The 25,836-nt window shown below is 38.6% G+C and overlaps 1 protein-coding gene across 3 annotated transcripts in view; it reads right to left on the minus strand.

Moving 5' to 3' along the window:
- Positions 1 to 270: 270 nt before the first annotated feature.
- Positions 271 to 25,836, minus strand: part of LOC143887641 (tRNA ligase 1-like) — a 104,839-nt gene continuing 79,273 nt past the window's right edge. For all 3 annotated transcript variants that reach the window (XM_077391753.1, XM_077391752.1, XM_077391754.1), the window contains 9 exons: positions 11,100 to 11,194; positions 10,927 to 10,987; positions 10,210 to 10,286; positions 10,026 to 10,097; positions 9,851 to 9,927; positions 3,872 to 3,952; positions 2,672 to 2,780; positions 1,883 to 2,044; positions 271 to 1,025 (listed from right to left, as the gene is read on the minus strand). In XM_077391753.1, coding sequence (XP_077247868.1) covers positions 633 to 1,025; positions 1,883 to 2,044; positions 2,672 to 2,780; positions 3,872 to 3,952; positions 9,851 to 9,927; positions 10,026 to 10,097; positions 10,210 to 10,286; positions 10,927 to 10,987; positions 11,100 to 11,194 — 1,127 coding nt within the window. In that variant the 3' untranslated portion in view covers positions 271 to 632. The remainder of the gene's footprint in view (positions 1,026 to 1,882; positions 2,045 to 2,671; positions 2,781 to 3,871; positions 3,953 to 9,850; positions 9,928 to 10,025; positions 10,098 to 10,209; positions 10,287 to 10,926; positions 10,988 to 11,099; positions 11,195 to 25,836) is intronic.

Below are 25,836 nucleotides of genomic sequence, written 5' to 3' on the forward strand. Positions count from 1 at the left end.
GAATACGGATTCGGATATATGGATCTAGATCCGGATATTCGAGATAAACGGATGTACTTCTCGGATTCGGATGTTAAACGGATCGGATGTACCATTTACCAGATTCGTATCTGCTAAGAACTGGATATCTCATAAACGGATTCGAATAATATCCGCTTGAAACGGATTCGGATAATATTCGCTTTAAACGAATTCGGATGCGGACGGTAATCGAATTTTCGAATGTCCATTTACAGGCCTACCCACGGCCACGGCTACATCAAACCCACATTTCAAGAAAAAAACATAGATAAAAATGAAAAAGGGCCTAAAATATTAGGGTTATGCGCAAATCATGATAAGGGTGTGAATGATAACAAACAAAACTCATAAATAGAGGGTTTATGCTGATAAATAAACAAACCCTAATTTTCAATTTTAAGTCTGAAACCCCTAATTTTCTGTTGAGGAAGACGAGGGCATTTTTGTCATTTCCGCCTCACGATCTGGTCCGTCAGGTTGAAAAAAACTTCAGGACATGTACTTGTTACATTTTCAGGGTCAGGGTTGGAGTCGAATGTGTTAGAAACTAGAGGGGGTGTATCTGTATTTGTTGATCAATCAATAACCCCTTCTGGGCTCACCCAACACACTCAATAGAATTCCAAGACGCTCAATATGGTGATGGGTGGGTCAAAATCGAGACGAGTTGCCTTGCCCTCTGAAAGCAACTGTGGAAACATGTTGGCATCATTTGCTGCGGCCCCTTCCCCTGTCCAGATGGTAACGTGGGGCCACTGGTTTTTTGAGGTTATCTTTTCACCATTGATAGACCCAAGTTGGGCTTCCAGAGCAGCAGTCTTATCGGAGAAGAGCAGTGCTGTAAGGTTGATGGGAACCTGTTGGCCGACAAACACACCATAACTAGCAACAGCTGTAGCCCCGTGACTTCTCTTGTGAGCTAGAGTCACATGGGCTCTCTTCAGACTGTACTCCATGTCCTTCCTTTTGAGGAACTCATTGGCTTTCGGATTACACTCGGCCAACTGTTTGGATAGACGAGAAAATTGGTTAATTGAGACAGCTTCTATTTATGCATCTATAATATATGCTAAGCATGTTTCTTTCCATTGCTTTTCCAAGAAGTATTTTCAATGGAATACCTTTCTTTATATCTCATGTTTTGTTTGGATAGGGTGGAGTCCAAAATTTGATAACCATGCCTCGCATGAGCGAGGCCAACCAAATAAAAAAGGATGGCCCACCATCTCCACCCAAACCCATGCATATGGTGGGGCCCACCATTTTACAACGATGAGAATACACTGTTTTACACCTTATGTTTTGTATGGGATGGAACATACCATTGTACACCTAATGTTTTGATGTGGTGGGGCCCTCCATCTCATTGGGTGGGCCCTACCATTTTACCCCTAATCCTATTGATGAGGTGGGGTCCACCGTCTCTACCCAAACCTATGCATTAGGGTGGGGCCTACCATTTTACTACTCAGGTTTCGATGGTGTGAAGCCCACCATTTTACCTCATGCATAGCATGGGCTCAGAATACTAGTACTATATAAGTTGAAGGCTAAACAGCTCCTTCATCATGTGACAATTCCTGTTGGCAAAAGTTTGGATGGCTTTGGTTGTTACATACGAGGGGGACATTCAGAAATTTCCCTCCAGCTAATATTTAAAGAGAAATGATATCAGCACAACCATGTTTTAACAATTGCACAAACCTACCTTGTCTTTTCCTTTTAATTTGCTTGTGAGAGCATTTTGGGAACTGTAATAACCTTTGACAGCTCTTTAAATAATAAAAGACAAGACGGGTTAGTGCAAATATCAAAACATGGTTGTGCTGATATCATTTCCCTATTTAAATTGGATACATACCTTAGCTAAAAGGCTCCTGATTTCTGTAACAGGTAGAGTAACTGCAGCAAAGACAATGTTTCCAAACTTCCTCTTCTCGGTTCTAGCAGGTGTTTTATATTCGCCTTTTGCAATAGCTCGTAGTTGCTCTAGCCCCTGTTTGATGGCAAAATCAAACGGGACCTGGAACAGATGGAGATGTGTTAGAATAGCCGTAGGATTAAAGCAACAATAGTTAAATGTAACAGACACTTTCTTGGATTTAGAAGCTCTGCAGACTCCTGTTTTGAAATAAGTTGTCATAAACCTCGGGCAAGCTCAACTACAGCAAACAACAGAGAATTCTGACATTCAATTTCTAGCAAACTACTCGATAATATGGTGGAGTTGCATTCAGTGATGAACATATTCTCTTGACAATTATTAGAGTGATTAAATGTCTGATGTAAATTCATGATGAACATGTTTAAGATACTATGCATATAACTAACCATTGATAGCCATATGAATACAAATCTATACATGGGAGAAAGATAGAGGCTCTCTCTCTCTCTCTCTCTCTCTCTCTCAATATGGGACTTATTCCAGTAGTGTCTCTTGGTAATGGCTTACCAGATCAAAGTTTTTTATTACTCAAAATGTGTGTCACATGCACAGTTCCATGAATATCCAGATTAATTTTTCCAGATTAATTTGGACAGGTACCATGTCACTAGTTTATCACCCAAGTGTTAGTTGATATAATTGACTACAGATTGTATCATAAAAATCAGTAAAATATTTCAAAGAGAAAAATATGGAGATATCTACCTGAATAGAATTGAGATGCTCGGCATTTCCAAACAAAATCTCCCTCAGCCGTTTTTCCCATCGAGTCCATTCCTTTGCATATGATCCTTTGGTCGGTTGCAATCTAGATCTGAGTGTTTATAAAAAGAAAAGCGTAACATGTCAGTATGACAACGCTAAAATGCTTTGTACTAATTAAATTGAAATTTCAAAACATAACCATCGTCTTTGACTCTTTGTAGCCTTTCACAGATTTTAGTCAATAATACATAATGTAAGAGAAGCAAGGAAGGCATGACTGCTTCACCCTTGAAGCAAATACACCTTGTTGGTTGCCGTATGCCTAGTAGCAATAGAATGATCCCTTTTGGTTAGTTCTGTTTTTGCTTAAGACAAAAATACCATTTTCTCTTTTTAGAGATTTATTAAAATACCCCTGAACAAGTGCTAAAATCAGTGATCCCACAAACAAGACAGGTGAGGTTTTAGCGGTACATCCTCTTCACATGATGATCATAAAATGTACTCGAGTGGGCTTTCATAATTGGTTTAAACCGTTAAAAAGATATAAAGGGATGACTAAGATTATGTTTCTTTTTTATTACTTTTTTATTTTATGCAAGGTTATAATTGTCATTTTGCTCAATTAACAATGTATTGAGCCCATGAGGCTTTTCATTGACAACTAGGATCTGTTATATGGTACGCATGAATTTCCTTGGAATTACATTAGCAAGGAAAAGTAAATGTGGGGCCCACCTAATAGTCATCCAAACCATTCATTTGTTGGGACCTGCTATAGATGGGCCGCACCCACATATCTCTTGTTTTGGACTATCTCAACCCTTTGATTTGTGGAGACTTTCCCTTCGTATGATGTTACCATTTTTAGTTTCAGCTCACCATTTAAAGGTCACAAATCTAAGGGTTAGGATCGTCTGGTAAGCAAGATTTTTGGGTCACAGCCCACCCATAGAAGGGATCAACAGGTAAATGATTTGGATCATTGAACAAGCCCCCACTGGGTATTTTTTCCGGTCCATGTGCAATAACAATATTACTGCTCAATAATTAGAAGCAATAGGCTGTCTTTATTTTTTTTCTTGAAATGGTAATAGTCAGTCTTCATTCTACAAGGTTTTGACATACATTCATCAAACATAAGAATAAAAAAAGAGCACTTTAACACAAAAAAGAGAGTTGATAAGATTTCTTCCAAACCTTCCATGCCTGTTGGTGTCAAGCTTGTATAAATTAATGCCTTCTTCTAATACGGATTTCACTGGATCAGGTAGAGGAGTCCTAGAGGCACAAAACCAATGATAAGGAATGAACTACAATAAGAATAATTGCATGGCAACTAGTCAGTCTCTGAAGGACTAATTGTGAAACTCAAGGAAAATTCCCCAATGAAGTTCTACGGTGCTTTCCAACTAAGTTACAAGCAAATACTAATAAACCCATTAAATTTATTGGAAAAAATTCATGCATCTAATTGGAGAAGCAATGAAGTGAATTCGTATATCAAAAAATTAAAATCTGATCCGACAATATTGTTATTTCAAGATGTTGAATAATTCTAATAAAAATATTATCAAAATTACAAGCTCGGACATTGAAATGGAATACCAAGTTTGAAAGTAGTAACTACTAATATTTTGTCAGCTACACATAATATAAGGGATAACTGGCTACGGAATATGTTCAAGGGTTGACTAGTAGACACATGAAACCTTTTGTAACCATTAAACCGTGTTTCATGGAAAAGGCTTGCCAAGTTATAGCTTATAGGAACACATTCCATCAAGTATACATTACAATGTGAATTGGTGAGTGCAAATATTAGTGGTTGATTATTCTTTTACATCTCTTAGGGAAAAAATGAGAATATGCAACTCAACTCAACAAAGTCTTGTCCCAAACTAGTTGGGGTCGGCTAAATGAATCCTTTAGAAAAAATTCATGGAGGAGGTAGAAGGACTCTACCCAGCTCTAATCCTGGTTCTAGTTGGTTCTTCTATGTGGATCATTTTCCTCCATTCTATCCTATCCAAGGTCATTTTCTCTGTTATGTTCCTAGCTATCAAGTCTTTCCTCACTGTTTCTACCCAAGTTGTTTTCGGTCTCCCCCTACCTCTCTTTACTCCATCAATTTGGCACGAGTCGCCTCTTCTCACCGGAGCATCCAAAGGCCTACGTTGGATATGTCCAAACCATCTTAAGCGGTGCTCTCTCATCTTCTCCTCAATTGGTGCCGCCCCCACCTTTTTAGGAATGTCTTCATTTTTAATTCTATCTAACCTTGTATGGCCGCACATCCATCTAAGCACTCGCATCTCCGCTACTCATCTTATGCACATGCTGCTTCTTGGTGGCCCAACATTCTGAGCCGTACAACATAGCTGTACGGCTGGCCTCACAGCTATCTTATAAAACTTTACATTCAACTTGGTAGGAATTTTACGGTCGCACAGAACTCCTGAGGCAAGCTTCCACTTCAACCAACCTGCTCTTATTCTATGGTTAACATCCTCTTCAATCTCTCCTTCCTTATGTAGAATTGAACCAAGGTAGCGAAAGATATCCCATTTAGGTACCTCATGTCAGTCATATTTACTACGTCCTCGTCCCGCCTCCTTACATTACTAAAGTTGCATTCCATATATTCTCTCTTAGTCCTACTCAGTCTAAAGCCTTTAGATTCCAAAGTAGTTCTCCATAACTCTAATTTAGCATTTACTCCTGCTTTGGTTTCGTCGATTAATACTATGTCATCTGCAAATAACATACACCACGGCACCTCATCATGGATACCCTCCGTAAGCTCATCCATAACTAGCGTAAAAAGATAAGGGCTTAGAGCTGATCCTTGGCACAGTCCTATTGTAATTGGAAACTCACTAGACGTGCCATCCGTGGTTCTGACACTAGTTACTGCTCCATCGTACATATCCTTAATCACATCAACATATTTAGTAGGCATTTTTTTCCTTTCAAGAACCCACCACATAACACTCCTAGGAACCCTATCATACGCTTTCTCCAAATCAATGAAAACCATATGAAGGTCCTTTTTTATTTTCTCTAAATCTCTCCATTAATCGCCTAATCAAAAAGATAGCTTCCATAGTCGACCGTCCGAGCATGAAGCCAAACTGATTCTCTGACACATTAGTCTCTTTTCCTAGTCTATGCTCAATTACCCTCTCCCAAAGCTTCATGGTGTGACTCATTAGCTTAATTCCCCGGTAATTGGTACAACTCTGAATATCCCCTTTATGCTTATAAATAGGTACTAATGAACTTTTCTTCCACTCATCAGGCATCTTCTTAGTCTTTAAAATATTATTAAAAAATATAGTTAACCAAACCAAACCCACATCACCCAAGCATCTCCAAGTCTCAATAGGAATATCGTCAGGCCCTGTCAGGCCCCCTAGCCTTTACCTAATTTCATTATTTTCATAGCTACTCTTACCTCTGATGTTTGGATTCTACGAACAAACATCCGATTTGTATCATCAAAAGCGTTATCAAGTTCTCCCAAATTCGCTATAGGTTCTCCATTAAACAACTTATCGAAGTAACTTCTCCACCGCTCTTTAACATCGTTTTCTTTTCCTAGCAATCTTTGATTCTCGTCCATGATACATTTTATATGATTCAAGTCACTGCTCTTCCTTTCTCTTATCTTAGCAAACTTGTAGACATCTTTTTCACCTTCTTTCATCCCTAACTTGTGGTACAAATTCTCATATGCCTTGCCTCTAGCTTCCCTTACTGCCTTCTTAGCTTCTTTTCTTGCCAATTTATACTTCTCAATGTTCTCCTCATCTCTACACTTATGCAAATATTTATAACGCTTTTAAATCTAATCGCCTTTTGGACCTCCACATTCCACCACCATGTATCTTTAGACGGCGGCCCACTTCCTTTAGATTCTCCAAGTACCTCCCTAGCCACTTTCCTGATGTAACTAGACATCCCATTCCATATAATATTAGTTCCCTCGTTAAGACTCCAAGGTCCTTCTTTAAGCAGTCTATCCTTAAACATCTTTAGTTTTTCCCTTTTGAGATCCCACCACCTAGTCCTCGGATGTCTAACATCTCTATCTTTTCTCCTCCAACGTTTGATGCATATATCCAACATCACCAGCCTATGTTGTGTGACTAAACACTCCCCGGGTATGACTTTACAATCTTTACATGCAACTCTGTCCTCTCTCCTAGTGAGGATAAAATCTATCTAGCTACAATTGTTGCCACTGCTAAAGGTTATCAAGTGTGAATATCTTTTCTTAAAAAAAGTATTTCTTAACATCAAATCATATGCCACTGTAAACCCTAAAATATCTTCTCCTACCTCATTCCTACTGCCAAAACCCAATCCTCCATGAACCCTCTCAAAACCTCCACTAGTTCTTCCCACATGACTATTTAAATCTCCTCCTATAAATAACTTCTCTCCATGTGGTATTCCTTAGACTACTTCATCCATATCGTCCCAAAATTGCCTCTTAGCAGAATCATTTAATCCTATTTTCGGGGCATACGCACTAATAACGTTAATCGTCTCTTCACCTAATACTAATTTAATTAGAATAATTCTATCACCCTTCCTTTTAACATCTACAACCTCATCTCTTAGGCTCTTATCAATTATGATCCCTACACCATTTCTGTTCCTCTCCTTCCCTGTATACCATAACTTAAGACCCGTATTTTCTATTTCCTTAGTTTTTTCTCCTACCCATTCTGTCTCCTGAAGACAAGCTATATTAACTCCCCTTCTACTCAGTCTATCAACTAATTCCCTCAACTTACCTGTTAGTGAACCTATATTCCAACTGGCTAAACGAATCCTACTCTCTTGGACTAGCTTACTCGCCCTCCGCACCCGTCGAATAGAGTGTGAGAACCCTATTGGACCATAACCTAAATAAGATTGAATGTGAATGATAAATTAGGCAAGCACCATAACCTAAATAAGATTGAAGACGCATTTCAATACAACAACAAAATTTCAGATGCACTCATGTCTTTCCCGAAATTAAACCTCTACAAAGGAAGAACTTTTGTTTTCCATATACATCAATATGCCATTTTTTCTATTTTAAATCTGGCAGAAGAACTACAGATTATGTCCAAGATACCATGAAATACAACTCACTGAAAAAATGTAAGTACAAGATACCCAGTATATATATATATATATATATATATATATATATATATATGAGGAAAGTGTTCCTGAGCTCGAGCTCAGATAAGCTTATCTAAGCTCAAGCTCAAAAACACATGTGGCCCCACATTTTTTGGGGGATCCAGAGCATTCATTTGGAAGGCCCTTCCATGGATAGGGTGTGTACCGAAAATCAGATCAATAGGATCATCCTAACCCAATCAAGGGTGGAGGGGAAAATGGACAAGCATTGTGGGCCCAACAATGCTTTGGATCCCCCAACAATGTGGGTCCACACCTGTTTCTGCGTTCGAGCTCAGATAATCAGTAACATTATCCTCTCTCTCTCTCTCTCTCTCTATATATATATATATATATATATATATATATATATATATATATATATATATATATATGAGATTTGCTAGCGTCCATCACAGAAGGCATTTCGCGGATGGTCTGTTGCATGTGACAGCAGCCACCAAGGTTCACTTTTCAGCAGATTTCGTCTTCATTCATGAGGTGGTTGCTGTCACATGCAACATATCATCCGCAAAAAGCCTTCTGCGATGGACGCTAGCAAATCCCTATATATATATATATATATACAGAGAGAGAGAGAGAGAGAGAGAGAGAGAGGGTAGTGTTCCTTAGCTAGAGCTCAGATAAGCTTATCTGAGCTTAAGCTCAAAAAGAGGTGTGGGCCCACATTGTTGGGGGATCCAAAGCATTCATTTGGAAGCTCCTATCATGGATAGGGTGTCCACAAAAAATCAGCTCCATTGGATCACCCTAAACCATCCATTTGTGGAGGGAAAATGGGCAGATTTGTGGAGGAACAGTATCTGTCCATTTTTTCCTCCACAAATGGAAGGGTTAGGATGATCCTATGTACCTGATTTTTGGTACACACCCTATCCATGATAGGGCCTTTTAAATGAATGCTTTGGAGTTTGGATCCCCCCAAAAACATGGGCCCACATGAGTTTTTGACGCTAAAGCTCAAATAAGCTATCCAAGCTCGAGCTCAGAAAAACTATTCTCATATATATATATATATATATATATAAAGGTTTCTGAGGTATCGCGCAGGGTGAGCAGCCCTCTATAAAACACCACCTACATTCATTCTATAAAACCTTACATAGATTAGGTATTCCTAGCAAACCATAACCCATAACCCTAACCCTAACCCTACCTATAACCTACAAAACTAATGGGGTGGATGAGTCAACCAACTATGGGAGATAGGGTATCTAGAGGGCTGCTCAGGGTGAGCGATACCTCAGAAACCTTTTCCCTGTGTGTGTGTGTGTGTGTGTGTGTGTGTGTGTGTGTGTGTGTGTGTGTGTGTGTGTGTCTGTGAAGGGTTTCTACGCTCGAGCACAAATAAGTACAGAAACAGGGGGGATTGGGGGGGTGATCCTAAGCATTCATTTGGAAGGCCCCATCATGGATAGGGTGTCTACCAAAAATCAGCTCCATTGGATCACCATAGGGTGTCCATTTGTGGGGCCCAAAATGGACAGATACTGTTTGTCCACTATCTGCCCATTTTTTGGCCCCACAAATGGACATCCTAAGGTGGTCCAATGGAGCTGATTTTTTATAGACACCCTATCCATGAAAGGGCCCATCAAATGAATGCTTTGGATCCCAACAAAAATGTGGGCCCACCCTGGTTTTGTGCTCGAGCGGAGATAAGCTTATCTGCGCTCGAGCACAAAAACCCTTTTTCTCTCTATATAGGGAATTGCTAGCGTCCATCGCAAAAGGCTTTTCGCGGCTGGTCTGTGGCACGTCTGACCAGCCACCACGTGAATGTAGACAAAAGCTTTTGTCTACATTCAGGAGGTGGCTGGTCAGACGTGCGACAGACCAGCCGCGAAAAGCCTTTTGCGATGGACCTTAGCAAATCCCATATATATATATATATATATATATATATATATATATATATATATATATATGAATGGAAAGATACCCAGTATATTAGAGTGGAAGAAAGTATCTGACCTATCAGCCTTCAGCGATGGCATCTTGACAAGTGCGCCAAAACGTTCAGACAATTCACTGTCGAATTCACTGCGATTCTGAAATGTGTGGGCAATGATTAGAGAAATAAGATAAGAGAAAATGCTTGAAACCATACATTCTGCACTATATTAAAAGTAATATGATCATATCATACCTTTCCCTCGTAAAGGTGATAAAACATTAGCAGAACGTAACCAGCATTAGGAGATGACTTGTCGAGATTCCCCTTCATAAAAGCATGGCAGGATATAAGTATAATGAAACTGGTCGACCATTTATGTGGTGCAAAAAAGTAGGTGAAAAAATACAAGTGAGAAAGGAACAGAGAAATAGAGTACCGGGTGATTGACTCGTTGAAGTACACGGAAAATGAAAACAGCTAATGCATCGAGAGAGAATGGATTTGAATCAGTCCCTGCAAAGTAAAAGGCACAAACAGTAAGAAATTAACAGATATGTCATAGTCAATATAGCCTGTATCGAAGGATTGTTAGTTCTTAACTCACGAAATCCATTGGCGATATAAATGTAGTTGTTGCATGAAATGAGCGACTGTACTTAAGGTTTTACAAATTATAAATTTGAAACAGAATAGAGATGTGGGGTGATGGCTCTGAGGCATGTGTTAAAATGGTTGTCAATTTCGTTTCGTTTGGTCTTCTGCTTCGTTTGGCTTGCTGGGGTGCATAGGTTAGTGCCCCTGATGGAAAATTTATTTTCAGATTACTTCTCTAGGCGTATTTCGGGATTTCGACACAGTGGGTATTTCATGTGTTTTTAACTCTCATGTAAAAGGACATAAAATGCCCTTAGAATAGCAATGTTTAGTCAAGGTATCGAAAGTACTAAATGATGATCTTATTGATCGTTCGACTAGTGACACACAAGCCACAATTCCAATCCTTCTTAGGTGCGGATGTACAAGGACTACATATGTACTCATACTCCCCCTAATCATTCCCTTCAATAAATCATTTACTTGCCAATGTAATTCAAGATAGTTGCATAAAAAAATTCAAAAAGAACTTAGTCTTTGAGGAGAACAGCGTAATAACCTTCAGAATCAGGAACAACTGGAACGGCGGAGGCCCTTGTGCTCCGGCACATGTCCTCAATCTACAGTTTAAGAAAGTCACAATTAGAAGGCAGCGTAGACAAAATGGATAGTGCCTCCCCAATATTCTCGTTCATTCTGGAAGACAAGCACAAACAGAAGACGATGTATTACCTGTCTCCACACTTTGTTTGGTGCATTTTTGTCAGCAAGAGTTATAGTATATGGTTTCCTCTTGCGTTCGTCAGCAACCTTCTCCCAATACCTTCCTGAAAGTATTGTCCTTAAAAAGAATTAAGATCATACATAGGCTTACTCAAATAATAAACACAGGTACAATTTTAACAAGTCAAACCGTCCAATAATAAATAGCCAAACTAAAAGCAACCAGAGAAATCAGCAGCTTGGTAACTGGTTGCTTCATGATGTTGGAAGTTCAATAAAGAAGAAGGAAAAGATAAGTGAAGCAATAACTGCCTACCAACGACATTAAAGATTATTCCTGTAACTATGGTTTTGATATTCAAAATATCTGTGAGAATAAATTATAAATTAACTCTAGCACCCATCAAAACTGACAATCCTTCTATATCCTTTCCATTTTGTTTGAATACTTAAAATGGGAACTTCAAAAAGTACTCAAATTTGGTTTCCTTGGCAGATCTTTCAATGCCAACCACCAGTCTGTCTCTTCTCTAGCTGCCTGTCATCTTCTTTCTCTCACTCAATAAACATAGGATTCATGCAGTTTTATGGTATCACTTATCAGAGCCAAGGTGCTCATGATTAAAAGGAGGTCCTCTCTCAATCAAAAAGAGGTAGTCTCACACATCTCAAAATTCCTCCTTTATTCTCCTTATTCGAAAACCTGTAACTACAATTTCTCTTTCTTTTTCTTTTCTTTTTTTTTGAAAATGAACTACAATTTTTCTTTGCCCTTCAAAACCCAAGCATCCACTTTCGTTTCACATCTCAGCACACCACCTATAAAGCTTATTACTGTTATTATGCGCAGATGGAGGCCTATCTTTTCTAATGTGACTTTTTTCTAGGCAAGCTGGGCTAGGCGAACCCCTGGTTAGTTGGAAAAGTAAAAAGCGAGCAATAGTCATGATTTAAATTTCGGATTTCCACCAAGACCAAAATGAAATTCGTATGGAATCGTTTTTTTAAACGATTTTGCCGAAATTATGAAATTTTGTCAAAATTTAGAAATTTCATTTTTCCAAGATTTCCATCGTAATTTCCATTGAAATTTTAAAGAAAGTGAAAATTTCCCACGAAATTTAAAAGATTTCGGCCGAAATTTCCACCGAAACTGAAATATTTTGATTTCCACTGTGGCCGAAACTGAAACCGAAACCGAAATTTAAAACCTTGCCAATAATGGCTAGATCAAGCACATAGGGAGACTAGATATCCATGGCACATAGTGTGTGAGCTATTATAATTAAAGGTTTTGTTGCGTGACTTGGGCATTGGAATTCAAGAAACTATGAGTTCGTGCTGTGATGATAAGTCTGCAATCAATATTGGACACACAATCCAGCTCAGCATGATAAAACAAAACATATTGAAATGGAAAACACTTAATATCAAGAAGAAGCTGGAGATTGTCTAAATTTGCACACCTTCAACTCAACTCAACTCAACTAAGCCTTGGGGTCGGCTAATGAATCCTTTAGAAAATTTTCATGAAGAAGGTGAAAGAATCTACCGGCTCAAATTGACTAAGTCTAATCCCGACACTAGTTGACACTAGTTGGGTTCATCTACATGGATCATTTTCGTCCATTCTCGCCTATCCAAGGTAATGTTTTCTGTTATGTAACAAAAAAGAGCCGGTTGCAGATGCGTACGCCAAAGGTGTTTTTTTTTTTTTTGAAATAATTGTAGACAAAAGGTGTTTGCAAAGATTATCCACATGATATTCTAATCAAGTTGAGCAGGATAGATCTTCATGCCATCTTCATGGGGAGTATTTCCAAGGACCCAATCTTTGGTTTATTGGTGTTACCATGCATAGATGAGACCTATCTTATTTTAATCACGTATTTGTGGCACTCTTATAAATATGAGAAAGCGAGCTTATATATAATAGAAGAGTGTGATTTCGTGGGGTTGTTTATTAGTGTTACTATGCATAGATGAGACATCGTTTTTAATCATTTCCAAGTGGCCTTCTTGTAAATATGAGAAAACGAGAATATATATAATAGACATCTTTTTTAATCACTTCTAAGTGGCCTTCTCGTAAATATGAGAAAGCGAGACTATATATAATAAAAGAGAGGGCTTTCCTCTCTCTCTCTCTCTCTCTCTCTCTCTCTCTCTCTCTCTACAACACCTAATCTTAGCATCCAATCTGTTGGAAAGTCTAACCCTAGCATCCACTCTATTTGAAATCCTAATCCTACCGGCCAATCTATTTGCAACATAACGCTACCACTCATCCTTTTAAAGCACTAATTATATTCATCAACCTTCTCAACTCAACTCAACAAAGCCTTTGTCCCTAGCTAGTTGGGGTCGGCTAAATGAATCCTTTAGAAAAAAATTCATGAAGAAGGTAAAAGGGATCTACCCGGCTCTAATCCTGCTTCTAGTTGGGTTCTTCTACGTGGATCATTTTCTTCCATTATATCCTATCCAAGGTTATGTTCTCCGTTATGCTCCTAGCTATTAAGTCTTTCCTCACTGTTTCTACCCATGTTATTTTCGGTCTACCCCTTACTCTTTTTACTCCCTCAATTTGGCATGAGTCACCTCTTCTCACCGGGGCATCCAAAGGCCTACGTTGGATATGTCCAAACCATCTTAAGCGGTGCTCTCTCATCTTCTCCTCGATTGGAGCCACCCCCACCTTTTTTACGAATGTCTTCATTTTTAATTCTATCAAACCTTGTGTGGCCGCACATCCATCTAAGCATTCGCATCTCCGCTACACTCATCTTATGCACATGTTGCTTTTTGGTGGCCCAATATTCTGAACCGTACAGCATGGCTGGCCTCACAGCTGTTTTATAAAACTTTCCCTTCAACTTGGTAGGGATTTTACGGTCGCACAGAACTCCTGAGGCAAGCTTCCACTTCAACCAACCTGCTCTTATTCTATGGTTAACATCCTCTTCAATCTCTCCTTCCTTATGTAGAATTGAACCAAGATATCGAAATATATCCCTCTTAGGTACCTCCTGTCCACTCATATTTACTACGTCCTCGTCCCGCCTCCTTACATTACTAAAGTTACATTTCATATATTCTGTCTTAGTCCTACTCAGTCTAAAACCTTTCTATTCATCAACCTTCAAACACATTAATCTCCCCACTCCTTCACTTTCAAACCTGGTAACTTCCTAACGAAATTAGATACATGGTAGATTAAGGTAAAATACAGACAGTGTTGATTGTTGAGACAATTATACCATAGAAAGGCAAAGCAATGGAGATTGTCTTGAGCAGCTACGATACGACGATACTGGTGTAGGCCTAATGTTTCCTATCTGACATGATACCAATCCTCATAGCGGATACTTCATGATATTTTTATTTTCATGTAACTATCGTGTTGAAATCCCAAAGGAATTGGGTTATTTAAAAATTCTTCTAAAAACTACAAGGAACGTGAGATTTAAACCTAGATTATGCTAACCTTCAAGATAATATTTCAAGTTAAGGAAAAATTACCAAACACCGTAGAGAAGGAGAGAAGAGTAAGTAAACCACACAGCAATTTTATAGTTGTTTGGTCACGAACGTACCTACTCCACTACCCAAGTACTTGATGTTTTCCTTGGGATTTTCCTTCACTGTAATGAGATTCCGCAAGCCGAATCTCCGGGCCTTTACAAGAAAATCCGCCTCCAAGGGAACAAACCCTCTTTGCAAACACCGCCTCCAAGGAATCAACTCTCTTCGCACACCGCCTCAAAGGGTACAACTCCCCTTAGCAAATACAAGAAAGGAAAGAAAAGATAAAGCTCACAAGCCTCTAGATAGGAAAATACAAAACACTCAATGCTCTCAATCACTCCTAATGATTGCAAATCAATGCCCTATGGAGTGCGTCTTGACAAGAAGTAAATGCAAGAATAAATGCTTCAAGAGGAAGAAGAAACCTTTTGTTTTCAAGAGAGAAAGCTCTAGGGTTTGCAAGATGAATGTTCAAAAGATTCTTTGGATGGTCTTGAATAGGGTATAAATAGCCCAAGTACATTTATTACCGTTTGGGGGCAAAACCATAAATTTTAGGCCAAGAAAAACAAAGTCGCGCAAGCCCCAACGACTATTTTGCTAGATGGGGGCGGTCAACCACCCTTATTGGGCGCTGCTTTTTAATTTTGAATTTTGAACATCCGCGGTCGATCGGGGTTGTCGCGGTCGCCCGCCGAGGGCTTTCTGTTTGATTTAAATTTTCGTTCATAACCTATCCGCGGTCGACCTAGCTAGTGGCGGTCGACCGCCAAGACCTTCCTGGACTGCTAAAAAAATTCAAGGAGCATTTCCACGGTCGACAGGGTTGTCCTCGGTTGACCGGCCCACTTTTGACGGGTGATTGTTGGGATTCCAGCAACCCTTTCGCAGTTGCCCAGGATACCCCGGTCGACCGGCCCTGTCTTTAAAATCTGTTTTTGCAAAATAAAAAGTTTTGGGTCTTGGGCCAAGGTCTTTGGGCTTTTATCCTATGTTTTCAAATACCTTTATAAGTTTGTCAAAATACATTTTGAAGGGTTTTGAAAACATGGATTCATGCAAATGACTCTATGCCAAGAGGACTATTACACACTACTTGAACCTTGAGTCTTCTTGTGTCTTCTTGAGTCTTTGTGATGCAGCACCGTGAAGAAAGGTTGAGAAAAGGGAAAAGAAATAGAAGAATGGGAGAAGAAGAGATGAAAATAACCTGAAGAAGAGACGAATTTAGGGAGAGAAGAGAATAGATGAAGAGACAAAATTAGAGGACGAGAAGAAACCTTTAGGGGGAGAAGCCAATCAATCTTTATTAATCATTAAAAGTTAACAATAAAGCTGTAAAGAGGCCTATATATAGGCAAACAACAACCTAGGAAATAGTAGCCTACTAAAACATTAACTCTTAAAGAAGCCCACTAAAATAAGAACTTTAAATAACCAAATGACTAAAATACCCCTAATAAAATACTAATTGGCAAATATGCCACTTATTTAGGCCTAATATTTGCATCATTCTCCCCCGGTTGAAAAGTACTCGCCCTCGAGTTCTAGTCCGCCTTGGTCAAATATGAAAATAATCCAATGAAGCAGGAGGCGCAATCCGTCTGAAGCAACCCTGATGGCTAATGCTCGAGACAGAAATGAAAGTGATCTGAAAGGCTGGCGGCGGAATATGGAAGAAAGCATCCACGCAAAATCATCAAAATACAAGCCTTTCGTGAGAATCAGGGAAGCTGGGAAGATGACAACATATTCATCCTGGATTAGCGTGATCGGCAAAACAGCTATGGGTGGTACCAATCGGGGAACATCCTCCGTATAATCAACATCAACCGGTAGCACAATAGGCGCAGGAGAATCAACATGAAAGTCATCCGCTGGTATCTCATCAGGCTCAGTAGAGTCAATGATAAAATCAGCATCTAGGACTGAAGCTGGGGCAGTGATGTCAGGCTGATGGACCTCATGATCAATCTGCAGAACAAGATCATCTGTGTCGGCACAAGTCTCGGCAATTTGATCAATCGGCGCAAATATAAAGCAATCCTCTGTAATATACTCGCAATCATCTGTCTCAGGGAATGGCTCAACAGTCACGTCACTCGCTTCTGACTCATGATGGTGCTCGGTCGACATTATCAAAGAATCAGCCTCACATGGCTCTAACACAATATATGTCTCTACAGTGGAAGTGTCAAAAGATCTCTCTAGATGCTCGGCAGTCGATCCTGCGGAAATCTTTAAATCGCCATGCTCAATGATGTCAACCTCAGAAATCAACGGAGTCTCTGGCTCCGGATCTTTCATCTCAGATTCTAAATCTGAATCTGATGGAATCAAAGGCTCAACATCAATGATCTCATCACTACTAGCATATGGACCCGTAAGAATATCAGTAACAGGTAAGACGGATGATGTAGTGGAGCGGCTCTGCAAATCTGATTCACGCATGCGACGCTCTAAATTCTCAGCTTCAATTTTAGCTTCACGTGCACGGCAGGCTGCTGCTTCTTGTTCATGGCGAGCTGCTTCTTCTCGTTGAGCGGCTTCACGCATCAATTGTCTTTCATACCGATATGCCCTTATTGCGAAAATACCTATAAACTTATCACGAACATCCTCCCATCGACGGAAATAAGAATTGTGATGACGGTCCGTGATTTGATTTATCCATAGCCTCTCGGCTTGTCGTCGTACAGTTTCTCTCGCCCGGTAGATGGTCGCTCGGTGATCATAGCTATAGTACTCATAATATGCATCCAAAGCATAGATCCACCGTAGACATACAGTCTCATGATAACTATAGGGAGTGCGGTCTTAGAAATATTGATCGTCGTACACGTCAAAATATGGAACATAGGGCGGAGCCATTGGGATCGGCGTCGAAAACTGAAATGAACCGTCTGATTTGTTTGTCATGTCGAAAGGAACACAACGCATATCTCGGAACCCAATTCGGATGAGTGAAAGCTGATGATCGAAAGAAGGGGCGCGATCAATGGCTGAGATGGCTCCTGAAATTGTGTTGAAAACTGTTGTCTGCTGCTGAAAATAGGCTGGATGCGCTCTAAAAGTTGTCGCGAACAACTTTCATGTTGAGGTCGATGGCCAATTTTGAGCAGAAATAGCCCAAACAAGGACAGAGAGAAAAACTAACGGAGAGAGGAGAGAGAGTTTTGAGAGAGATGGAAGAGCGGACATTTCTGTTTTTTTTTTTCTGAATTTTTTTTTGTTGGGGGGTGCCTACTGAAAAGAGCGGGGTAGAAATAGGCCTTTCCTAATTGGGATGGGGTGCCTAGGGGAGATGGGGGATGAGATATAACACCTTATTTATTGTCACGTGAGTAATCTAAATGGAATGGGGTTTCCAAGTGCAAAGAGGGCGGGGTATAAAATACCTAAATATAAGGTACTTAATATACCTAAAAGTGGGTTGTCCTAAGTAAATAAAGGGGGTTGTGGTGGAAGTTATCCCTTTTTTTATTCAAGTAATTAGTGGGGGTCACATGACCCACTTAACCAAAGCATGGGTGTCGTACAAGCAAAGGAGAAAGGAAAGGAACTTACCACTTTAATTTAATTTTCCTTCTTTGAATTACTTGTACAGCAAGGAACCTCCAAGAGATAACCTTCCATGAATAGAAGTTTTCTTCTTTCTCCCACAACTGACTCAACGGAACAGATGGAAGATAAGGCGGCGAGGATTTCTCCAGAATGATGTTGGAGACACGACTATTTCAAGGTAAAATGGTGAGGGTGGTGAAGGTGGAAGATAAGGTGCTGATCTGGTGGGAAGGTTGGTTTGGAGGCTTGAAGTTATAGGTGAAGGGTGACTTAAAACAGGCTGTTGTATGTGGCTGTATGGCAAACAGGTTGCAGTAACAGGGTGGATATGGGTTTGGGTTTATGGATGATTGATTTGCAGGGTTTTAGGGTTGTAGTGACTGTTGGAGTTTTAGGGTTAAGGTTAGGGAATAGATTTGGAAAAGGGGTTCTCTCTGCAACTGGGTTAGTTCGGGTTGTTGTAATACGAGTTGCAGGTTGTAAAAAAAAAAAAGGAAAAGGGACGGTGCAAGGGGTGGCTGTAGGGATTTTGGGTTAAGAAGATCTACAGTTAGGGTTTGGGTTTTTTATGATGGGTTTCAGGTTATTGATGGCTTTAGGTGGCTGATTTCTGGGTTGCTTGTGCGACCAACACGGATACTCAGATTTTGGCATGTGATGCTGAAATTTGAAGGTTTCAAAATCTGTACGCAGTTAGGGATTGGTTTGTGGAATTTGTAGGGATGAAAAGTATGGAAAAAGTCCTGAAACTTGGATCTTGGGCTCTAAAACTCTTGGATCTTTGGCTCTGATACCAAATTGATGCAACACCGTGAAGAAAAGTTGAGAAAAGGGGAGAGAAATAGACGAAAGGGGAGAGAAATAGAAGATAAGGGAAAAAGAGACGAAAATAACCTGAAAATAACCTCAATCATTCACCTTACCTTCTTGTTTTGATGCTACCAAACCCAACGTGTTGCTTTGAGATGTTGTGTTCTATACAGGAATTTAATGTCATATCGCCATTACACAACTCAAAAGAACACATGGCTTGCGGATCCACACACATAATGATCAAGAGCTTGCACTCACCGTAACGACATCCTCATTTGAAGATGGTCAAATCAAGAAGCTCGAGATGAAGATCCCACAAGCTCCTAACAAGTGTCAAGAAGAAGCTTGGAATTGAACTAGCCATGGTGACACCTCCTGTACCTTTCAACCTGCATTGAAGATTGGAGGAAATCACAAGAGCCAAATCAGTTCAAGAAGTACACTCACAAGCTGAAGGAGTCCAAGAAAGTGCAAAGGAGCAAAGAAAATCCAAGAAGATTCATGGTATACATCTTTTAGAATGTATTTTAGAGTCCTCTTGATTTTATGTTAAATACACTTTCAAAAGGTTTTCAAATGGTTTTCATACTTAACTTTTTAACATCTTTGGAAACCATCAACACAACCAAAAATGTGTTTGAAAACCTAGGACTAAAGCCCAAAGACCATGGCCCAAAATTCCTGACTTTATATGTTGAAATGGATTTTCAAACAAGGCCGGTCGACCAGGGGTGTCCCGGGCGACCGCGGAATGGCTTCTGTCAAAACAAAAACATTCCAACATTGTTTGGGCGGCCGACAGCCATGGGCAGGTCGACAGCAGTGGCTCAGTCGACCGCGCCAGTCTGGCAAAAGAGCCATTGGGGCCTGCGCAGGGTTGGTGTACCTCACTAGTTTATTACCAAAATGCCCCCAAACGGTCATATTTTCAAATGGGCTACATATACACCATCAAAACCTATCTAAACAACCTTTTGCAAGATTAAATCCTATCTTCTTGAACCCAAACTTTTATACCAAAGCTTAAACCTCTTTGAACTTGTATTTTTACATCATATCAAGAGAATCTCCATAAGCTTTACATTTTATCTATTCTTTGGAGAATTTGCGAGCTTAAGAGTTTGTAATCCGCCTATCAAGAGGCAAAGAGAGAGTTTTATTTTTAGTTCTTCATTGTATTGAGGGTCTTGGATTCGGCCCGGTAACAAAGGTGAATCCGGTGTAAGAGGGAGTGTCCCCTCGCAAGGCTTTGTGCAGAAAGGGTTTGTCCCCTTTGGAGATTGGAGGAGTTGATGTACGGCTTGGAGATTCGCCATTGAAGAATCTCATCTTTTAGTAGAGTCCCCAAGGAGGTAAACTTGGAAGAGTGGAGTAGGTCTTGTGATAGACCGAACCACTATAAATTGTGTGCCTTGTGGTTGATTCTTTCTTCTCCTTTCCCTTGCACTTGTGGTGATTGGTAAACTCTACCCTTTACTCATATTTATGTTTCTTATTCATTGATCAAAGGTTAGAGCACATAAAAGATAAAGTAATATCTAAATCCTAAATTGTTTGTCTTGCTTGTTTAAAACAAAGGATAGATTAATTTGTGCTTAATTAGTAAAGTAATTTTAATAATCCATCTAATTAAGCCAAGAATTTTTATATAGCCAATTCACCCCCCCCCCCCCACCCTCTTGGGTTGTCACACCTGTATTTCATTTGGTATCAGAGCTAAGGCTCTTAAAGATATTTTTAAATTTCAAAATCTACAAGAGAAAAGATCCGTGACAATCCAAATGGATTTTGAGAGAGGCCAATCCGCTCTAATTCCTTCATTCTTTGATGGAACGAATTATAGAGCTTGGAAAGTAAAAATGTTAGCCTATCTCAAATCCATAGATCATGACATTTTTGATGTCATTGAAAGGGAATTTTCTATTTCAAGGAAATGTAGTAAAAATGATTTAAAATTATTTTCCTTGAACTCAAAAGCAATGATTTTATTGTGTTGTGGTTTAACTCAAAACATCTTGAAGAAAATTTCAACATGCTTAAATGCAAAAGGCATTTGGACAACACTTGAAGATATTTATGAGAAAAATATGTCTCTTTTCAAATGATAACATTCTTGAACAAAAGAGACTTTACAAAAATCTTTTGTAAATAAAGAAAATGTTGAAAGGTCAATTTCTAAATTCAAGAATCAAATTGAAAGTTTAAAAATAGAAATTGATGAAAGCTTAAAAAGAAATGAAAAATTATGTCATTTAAGCAAAATTTTGATAAATAAAAATGATGACTTAATCCAAAGATGTAATGCTTTTGAGAAATAAAATATAAGCCTTGAAAACATCTAATTAAGCCAAGAATATTTAAATAGCCAATTCACCCGCCCTCTTGGGTTGTCACACCCGTATTTCAATGCTTATCATAAATGATGATTAATTATGATTTGTACTATACTTGCATGCATTTCTATTAATGCACAAGATAAGCATAGTAGTCAATTCAAGCATTGAGGAATTACAAATATAGTTCATGATCCAAACAATCAAATCAATGCATAGCCATGATCCAATCAATGCATAGCCATGATTCAATCGATGCATAGCCATAATCAAGATGTCCAATTTCTCCCCCTTTTGTTACATCAAAAAGAGTGGGGAGGGAGAGATGCCATAGATAGCACAAGATTCTTGTTTTCTTTTTTTTTAGTTCACTTTTAACTCCCCCTATTTAACTATGGATATGCATATATATAAATATATATATATATATATATATATATATATATCAAAATGGCATCCAAATATGCATGTTCATGAACTAGATGTAGACATCTGCCAAAATTTTAAGTGTCTTAATTAGAGATGATAGTACCGTCTCCCTCTTAGGAACTAAGAAGGCTAAGGGCACCAATTAAGTGAATTTTATGTTAAGGTTTGACATCTAGTCATGCATCTAATAGCAAACACACAATCAAGTACATATAGTAGATATAGATAAGCATATAAGTAGCATTTCATTCAAATTCTTTCACTTGATCAAGTGTCCACATATTTAAACCATTTCTAAGATCACAAAATCTTTCTTCACTTAGTGGTTTAGTGAAAATATCCGCAAGTTGATCATTTGTATTGATATAAGAGATTATGATATCTTCCTTTTGGGAATGATCTCTCAAAAAGTGATGTCTTATATCAATATGCTTAGTTCGGGAATGTTGGATTGGGTTCTTGGTTAGATTGATTGCACTAGTGTTGTCACAGTGGATTGGAACACATTTGAACTTCAAATCATAACCTTCTAGGGTGTTCTTCATCCATAAAACTTGTGCATAACAAGCTCCTGCAGCAATGTACTCTGCTTCTATGGTAGACAGAGCAACAGAGTTCTGTTTCTTCCTGAACCAAGGCACCAAGGATCTCCCTAAGAACTGACAAGTGCCGCTAGTACTTTTCCTATCAATTCTACATCCGGCAAAGTCAGAGTCGGAATATCCTACTAGGTTGAAAGAATTTGACTTTCCATACCATAGACCTAAACCGGGAGTTCCTCTCAAATATTTGAATATCCTTTTTACAGAGAGCAAATGAGATTCCCTTGGGTCTGACTGAAATCTAACACATAGGCAAAAACTAAACATGACATTCGGCCGGCTAGCAGTCAGATAGAGAAGACTCCGTATCATTCTCATATACTGTTTCTGATCAACCTTTGGTCCAATGATATCTATTGCTAATTTTGAAGATGTACTCATAGGAGTGGACTTTGGAGGAGAGCTTTCCATTTCCAAATTTCTTTAGCAGTTCTTTTGTATATTTTTCTTGGTTTATGAAGATTCCATTTGCCAATTGGTGGACCAATTGTAGACCAAGAAAATATTTAAGTTCTCCCATCATGCTCATTTCAAACTCATTTTGCATGCATTAGAGAATTCTTCACACATGCACACATTAGTTGCCCCAAAAATGGTGTCATCTACATAAATTTGGACTATGAGTATGGGGCTTTGTCCAATCTAAAGATATGATCCGGGTGCTTGAAGTCTTCAAATCCAGGAGGTTGCTCTACATACACCTTCTCCGAAATATATCCATTTAGAAATGCACTCTTGACATCCATTTTATATAACTTGAAACCTCTATAACATGCATATGCAAGAGGCATTCTAATGAATTCCAACCTGGCTACAGGGGCAAAAGTATCATCATAATCAATCACTTCTTCCTGGTTGTAGCCTTGGGTGACTAAACGGGCTTTATTTCTTTGGATATCACTATTTCCATCCAGCTTGTTTCTATAAACCCATCTAGTTCCAATTACAAGATGGTCTTTTGACCTAGGAAAAAATTGCCCTACTTTGTTTCTTTCAAATTGATTTAACTCTTCTTGCATAGTAATCATCCAAAACTCATCATTTTCCTTTTCTGCTTCTACTATAGACTTAAGTTCAATTTGTGAGATGAATGCTAGGTGACCACAGACAGTCCTAAAATGAGACCTAGTCTTAACTCCTAGTGAAGCTTCACCAATAATTTGAGTAGAGGGGTGGCTTGCAATGATTCTTTTGCCTTTTGGATCCTCTTCCTCATTCCCTCTCTCTTCAATTGATTCACCTTCATTACTAAGATTTTCCAAAGGATTAATTAAGATGGAGGTGTTCTTCTCACAAACTATAGGGTGAGTCTCATCTTCCTCATCTAGGTCAACTATCACCCTCTTTTCCTCATTTTGTTCATCAAATTTGACATGTATAGCTTCTTCTACTGTCAAAGTCCTTTGATTGAACACTCTATAGGACTTGCTTCTAGTTGAATACCCTAAAAATATCCCTTCATCTGCTTAGGATCAAATTTGTGAAGATTGTCTTTGATGTTTAAAATATAGCACTTACATCCAAAAATCCTAAAGTAGCTAATATTGGGCTTTCTTCCCTTCCACAGCTCATATGGTGTTTTGCTAGTGTGGGGTTTTATCAATACTCTATTTATCACATGGCAAGCTGTATTTACAGCTTTTGCCCAAAAATGTTTAGAGATGTTATCGTGAAGTAGTGTTCTAGCCATTTCTTGTAAGACCCTATTCTTTCTTTCCACCACACCATTTTCTTGAGGAGTCCTAGGGGTTGAGAAGTTATTATCTATGCCTATTTCTGCACAATAGTCTTCAAATTGATGATTCTCGAATTCTGTTCCATGATCACTTCTAATTTGCTTGATATGGTACCCTCTATCTCTTTGCACCTTGTTACACAACTTATAAAATTCTCTAAAAGTTTCATCCTTGAAAGCAAGAAATAGAACCCAAGTGAACCTAGAGTAATCATCTACTACAACAAAGGCATATCTTTTTCCACCAAAACTACATGTCTTCACGGGACCAAAAAGATCCATGTGAAGTAGTTGCAATGGTCTAGAAGAAGTGATAATATTCTTAGGTTGAAATGAGTCTTTTACTTGTTTACCAAGTTGACACGCTCTACACATATGGTTTTTAAGATAGTTGAGTTTAGGCAAACCATCCACAATATTCATCCTAGAGATTCTAGCAATAATTTTCATATTAGAATGCCCTAGTCTTCTATGCCATGTCCATGTATTATTTTCAAAATATGCAAGACAAGTAACATTTTGACATACAAGTTCTTCAAGCATAAAAGTATAAGCATTACCATCTCTAGTTGCTACAAATTCAATTTTGTTATCATTTGAAGTCCTAACAATGCATTTATCATTTTTAAAAAGTACTTCATTACCATTATCACATAGTTGACTTATACTAAGCAAGTTATGTCTAAGTCCATCAACAAGCAATACATTTTTAATGGTGATACCTTTAAATTTGATTGTACCTTCACCAATGATTTTTCCTTTAACATTGTCTCAAAATGTCACCGTCCCTTGATCTTCCACGTTGAGAGTAAAGAATTTGGAGGGATCGAATGTCATATGCCTTGAGCATCCACTGTCGAGGTACCATTTATCCAAGGTGGAGTTGCAACTCAAGTATACCTATAAAATAGAGAATCAAGTCTTGGGCTTAGGTACCCAAATTTCTTTGAGTCATTTTGGATTAGTTTCATATGAATTACCTTTTGCCATCCATATATATCTATTTGATTTTCTAATTTCGCAAAAGAATTTTATAAGCCCAAGTTTTCCGCAATAGTAACAAGTGGGTATAACTCTAGAGCTAGCATTATAGTTTAAATGAGAATATGTTGTGCTAGCTTTTACAAATGAGATGGGTTTGTGGGCATCACTCTTGTATGAAGGTTTCTTTTGATGAGTTTGGTGACCGCACTTATCATAAGAAACTTTCATGTCAAGTATCTCATCTAATTTTGTTTTCCCACACTTGAACTTCAAAGATAAATGTTCATTTTCCCATTTCAACTCCTTGTTTTCCAAATATAATTTTTCAATGTTCAAATATATTTCTTGATTTTCTTTTAAAAAGTCTTGGTTTAAAATTTCAAGATTTTTTACTTTATCTAGCAAGACTTTGTGTTCATTTACTATACATGTGAGAGCATTACACTCCTTTTTAGATTTTTCAAGTTCATAATTTAATTTTTCTAGTTCCTTCATAAGCTTGATGTTCTTGAAAACTTCAAGAATGTGTGCTTCTTGAAATTTCTCACAAGCATCATATAGATTATCATAAGTAAAGGAAACACTTTCATCTTCTTCATTAATTTTAACATTAAGAGATGATTGAGAATTTACCTCCTTAGGTGAGTCGTCCTCTTGAACTCTCATGAGACAAATGTGAGAAACTTCAGAATCACTTTCTTCGCTTACGGATGAGCAACTAAGCCCATCATATATTGCACCAGTGTTCTAAAAAGCGC

The sequence above is a fragment of the Tasmannia lanceolata genome, unplaced genomic scaffold (genome assembly GCF_043159265.1).
Source record: "Tasmannia lanceolata isolate RefF3 unplaced genomic scaffold, GAP_Taslan_0.1 ptg000012l, whole genome shotgun sequence".
Lineage (NCBI taxonomy): Eukaryota > Viridiplantae > Streptophyta > Magnoliopsida > Canellales > Winteraceae > Tasmannia > Tasmannia lanceolata.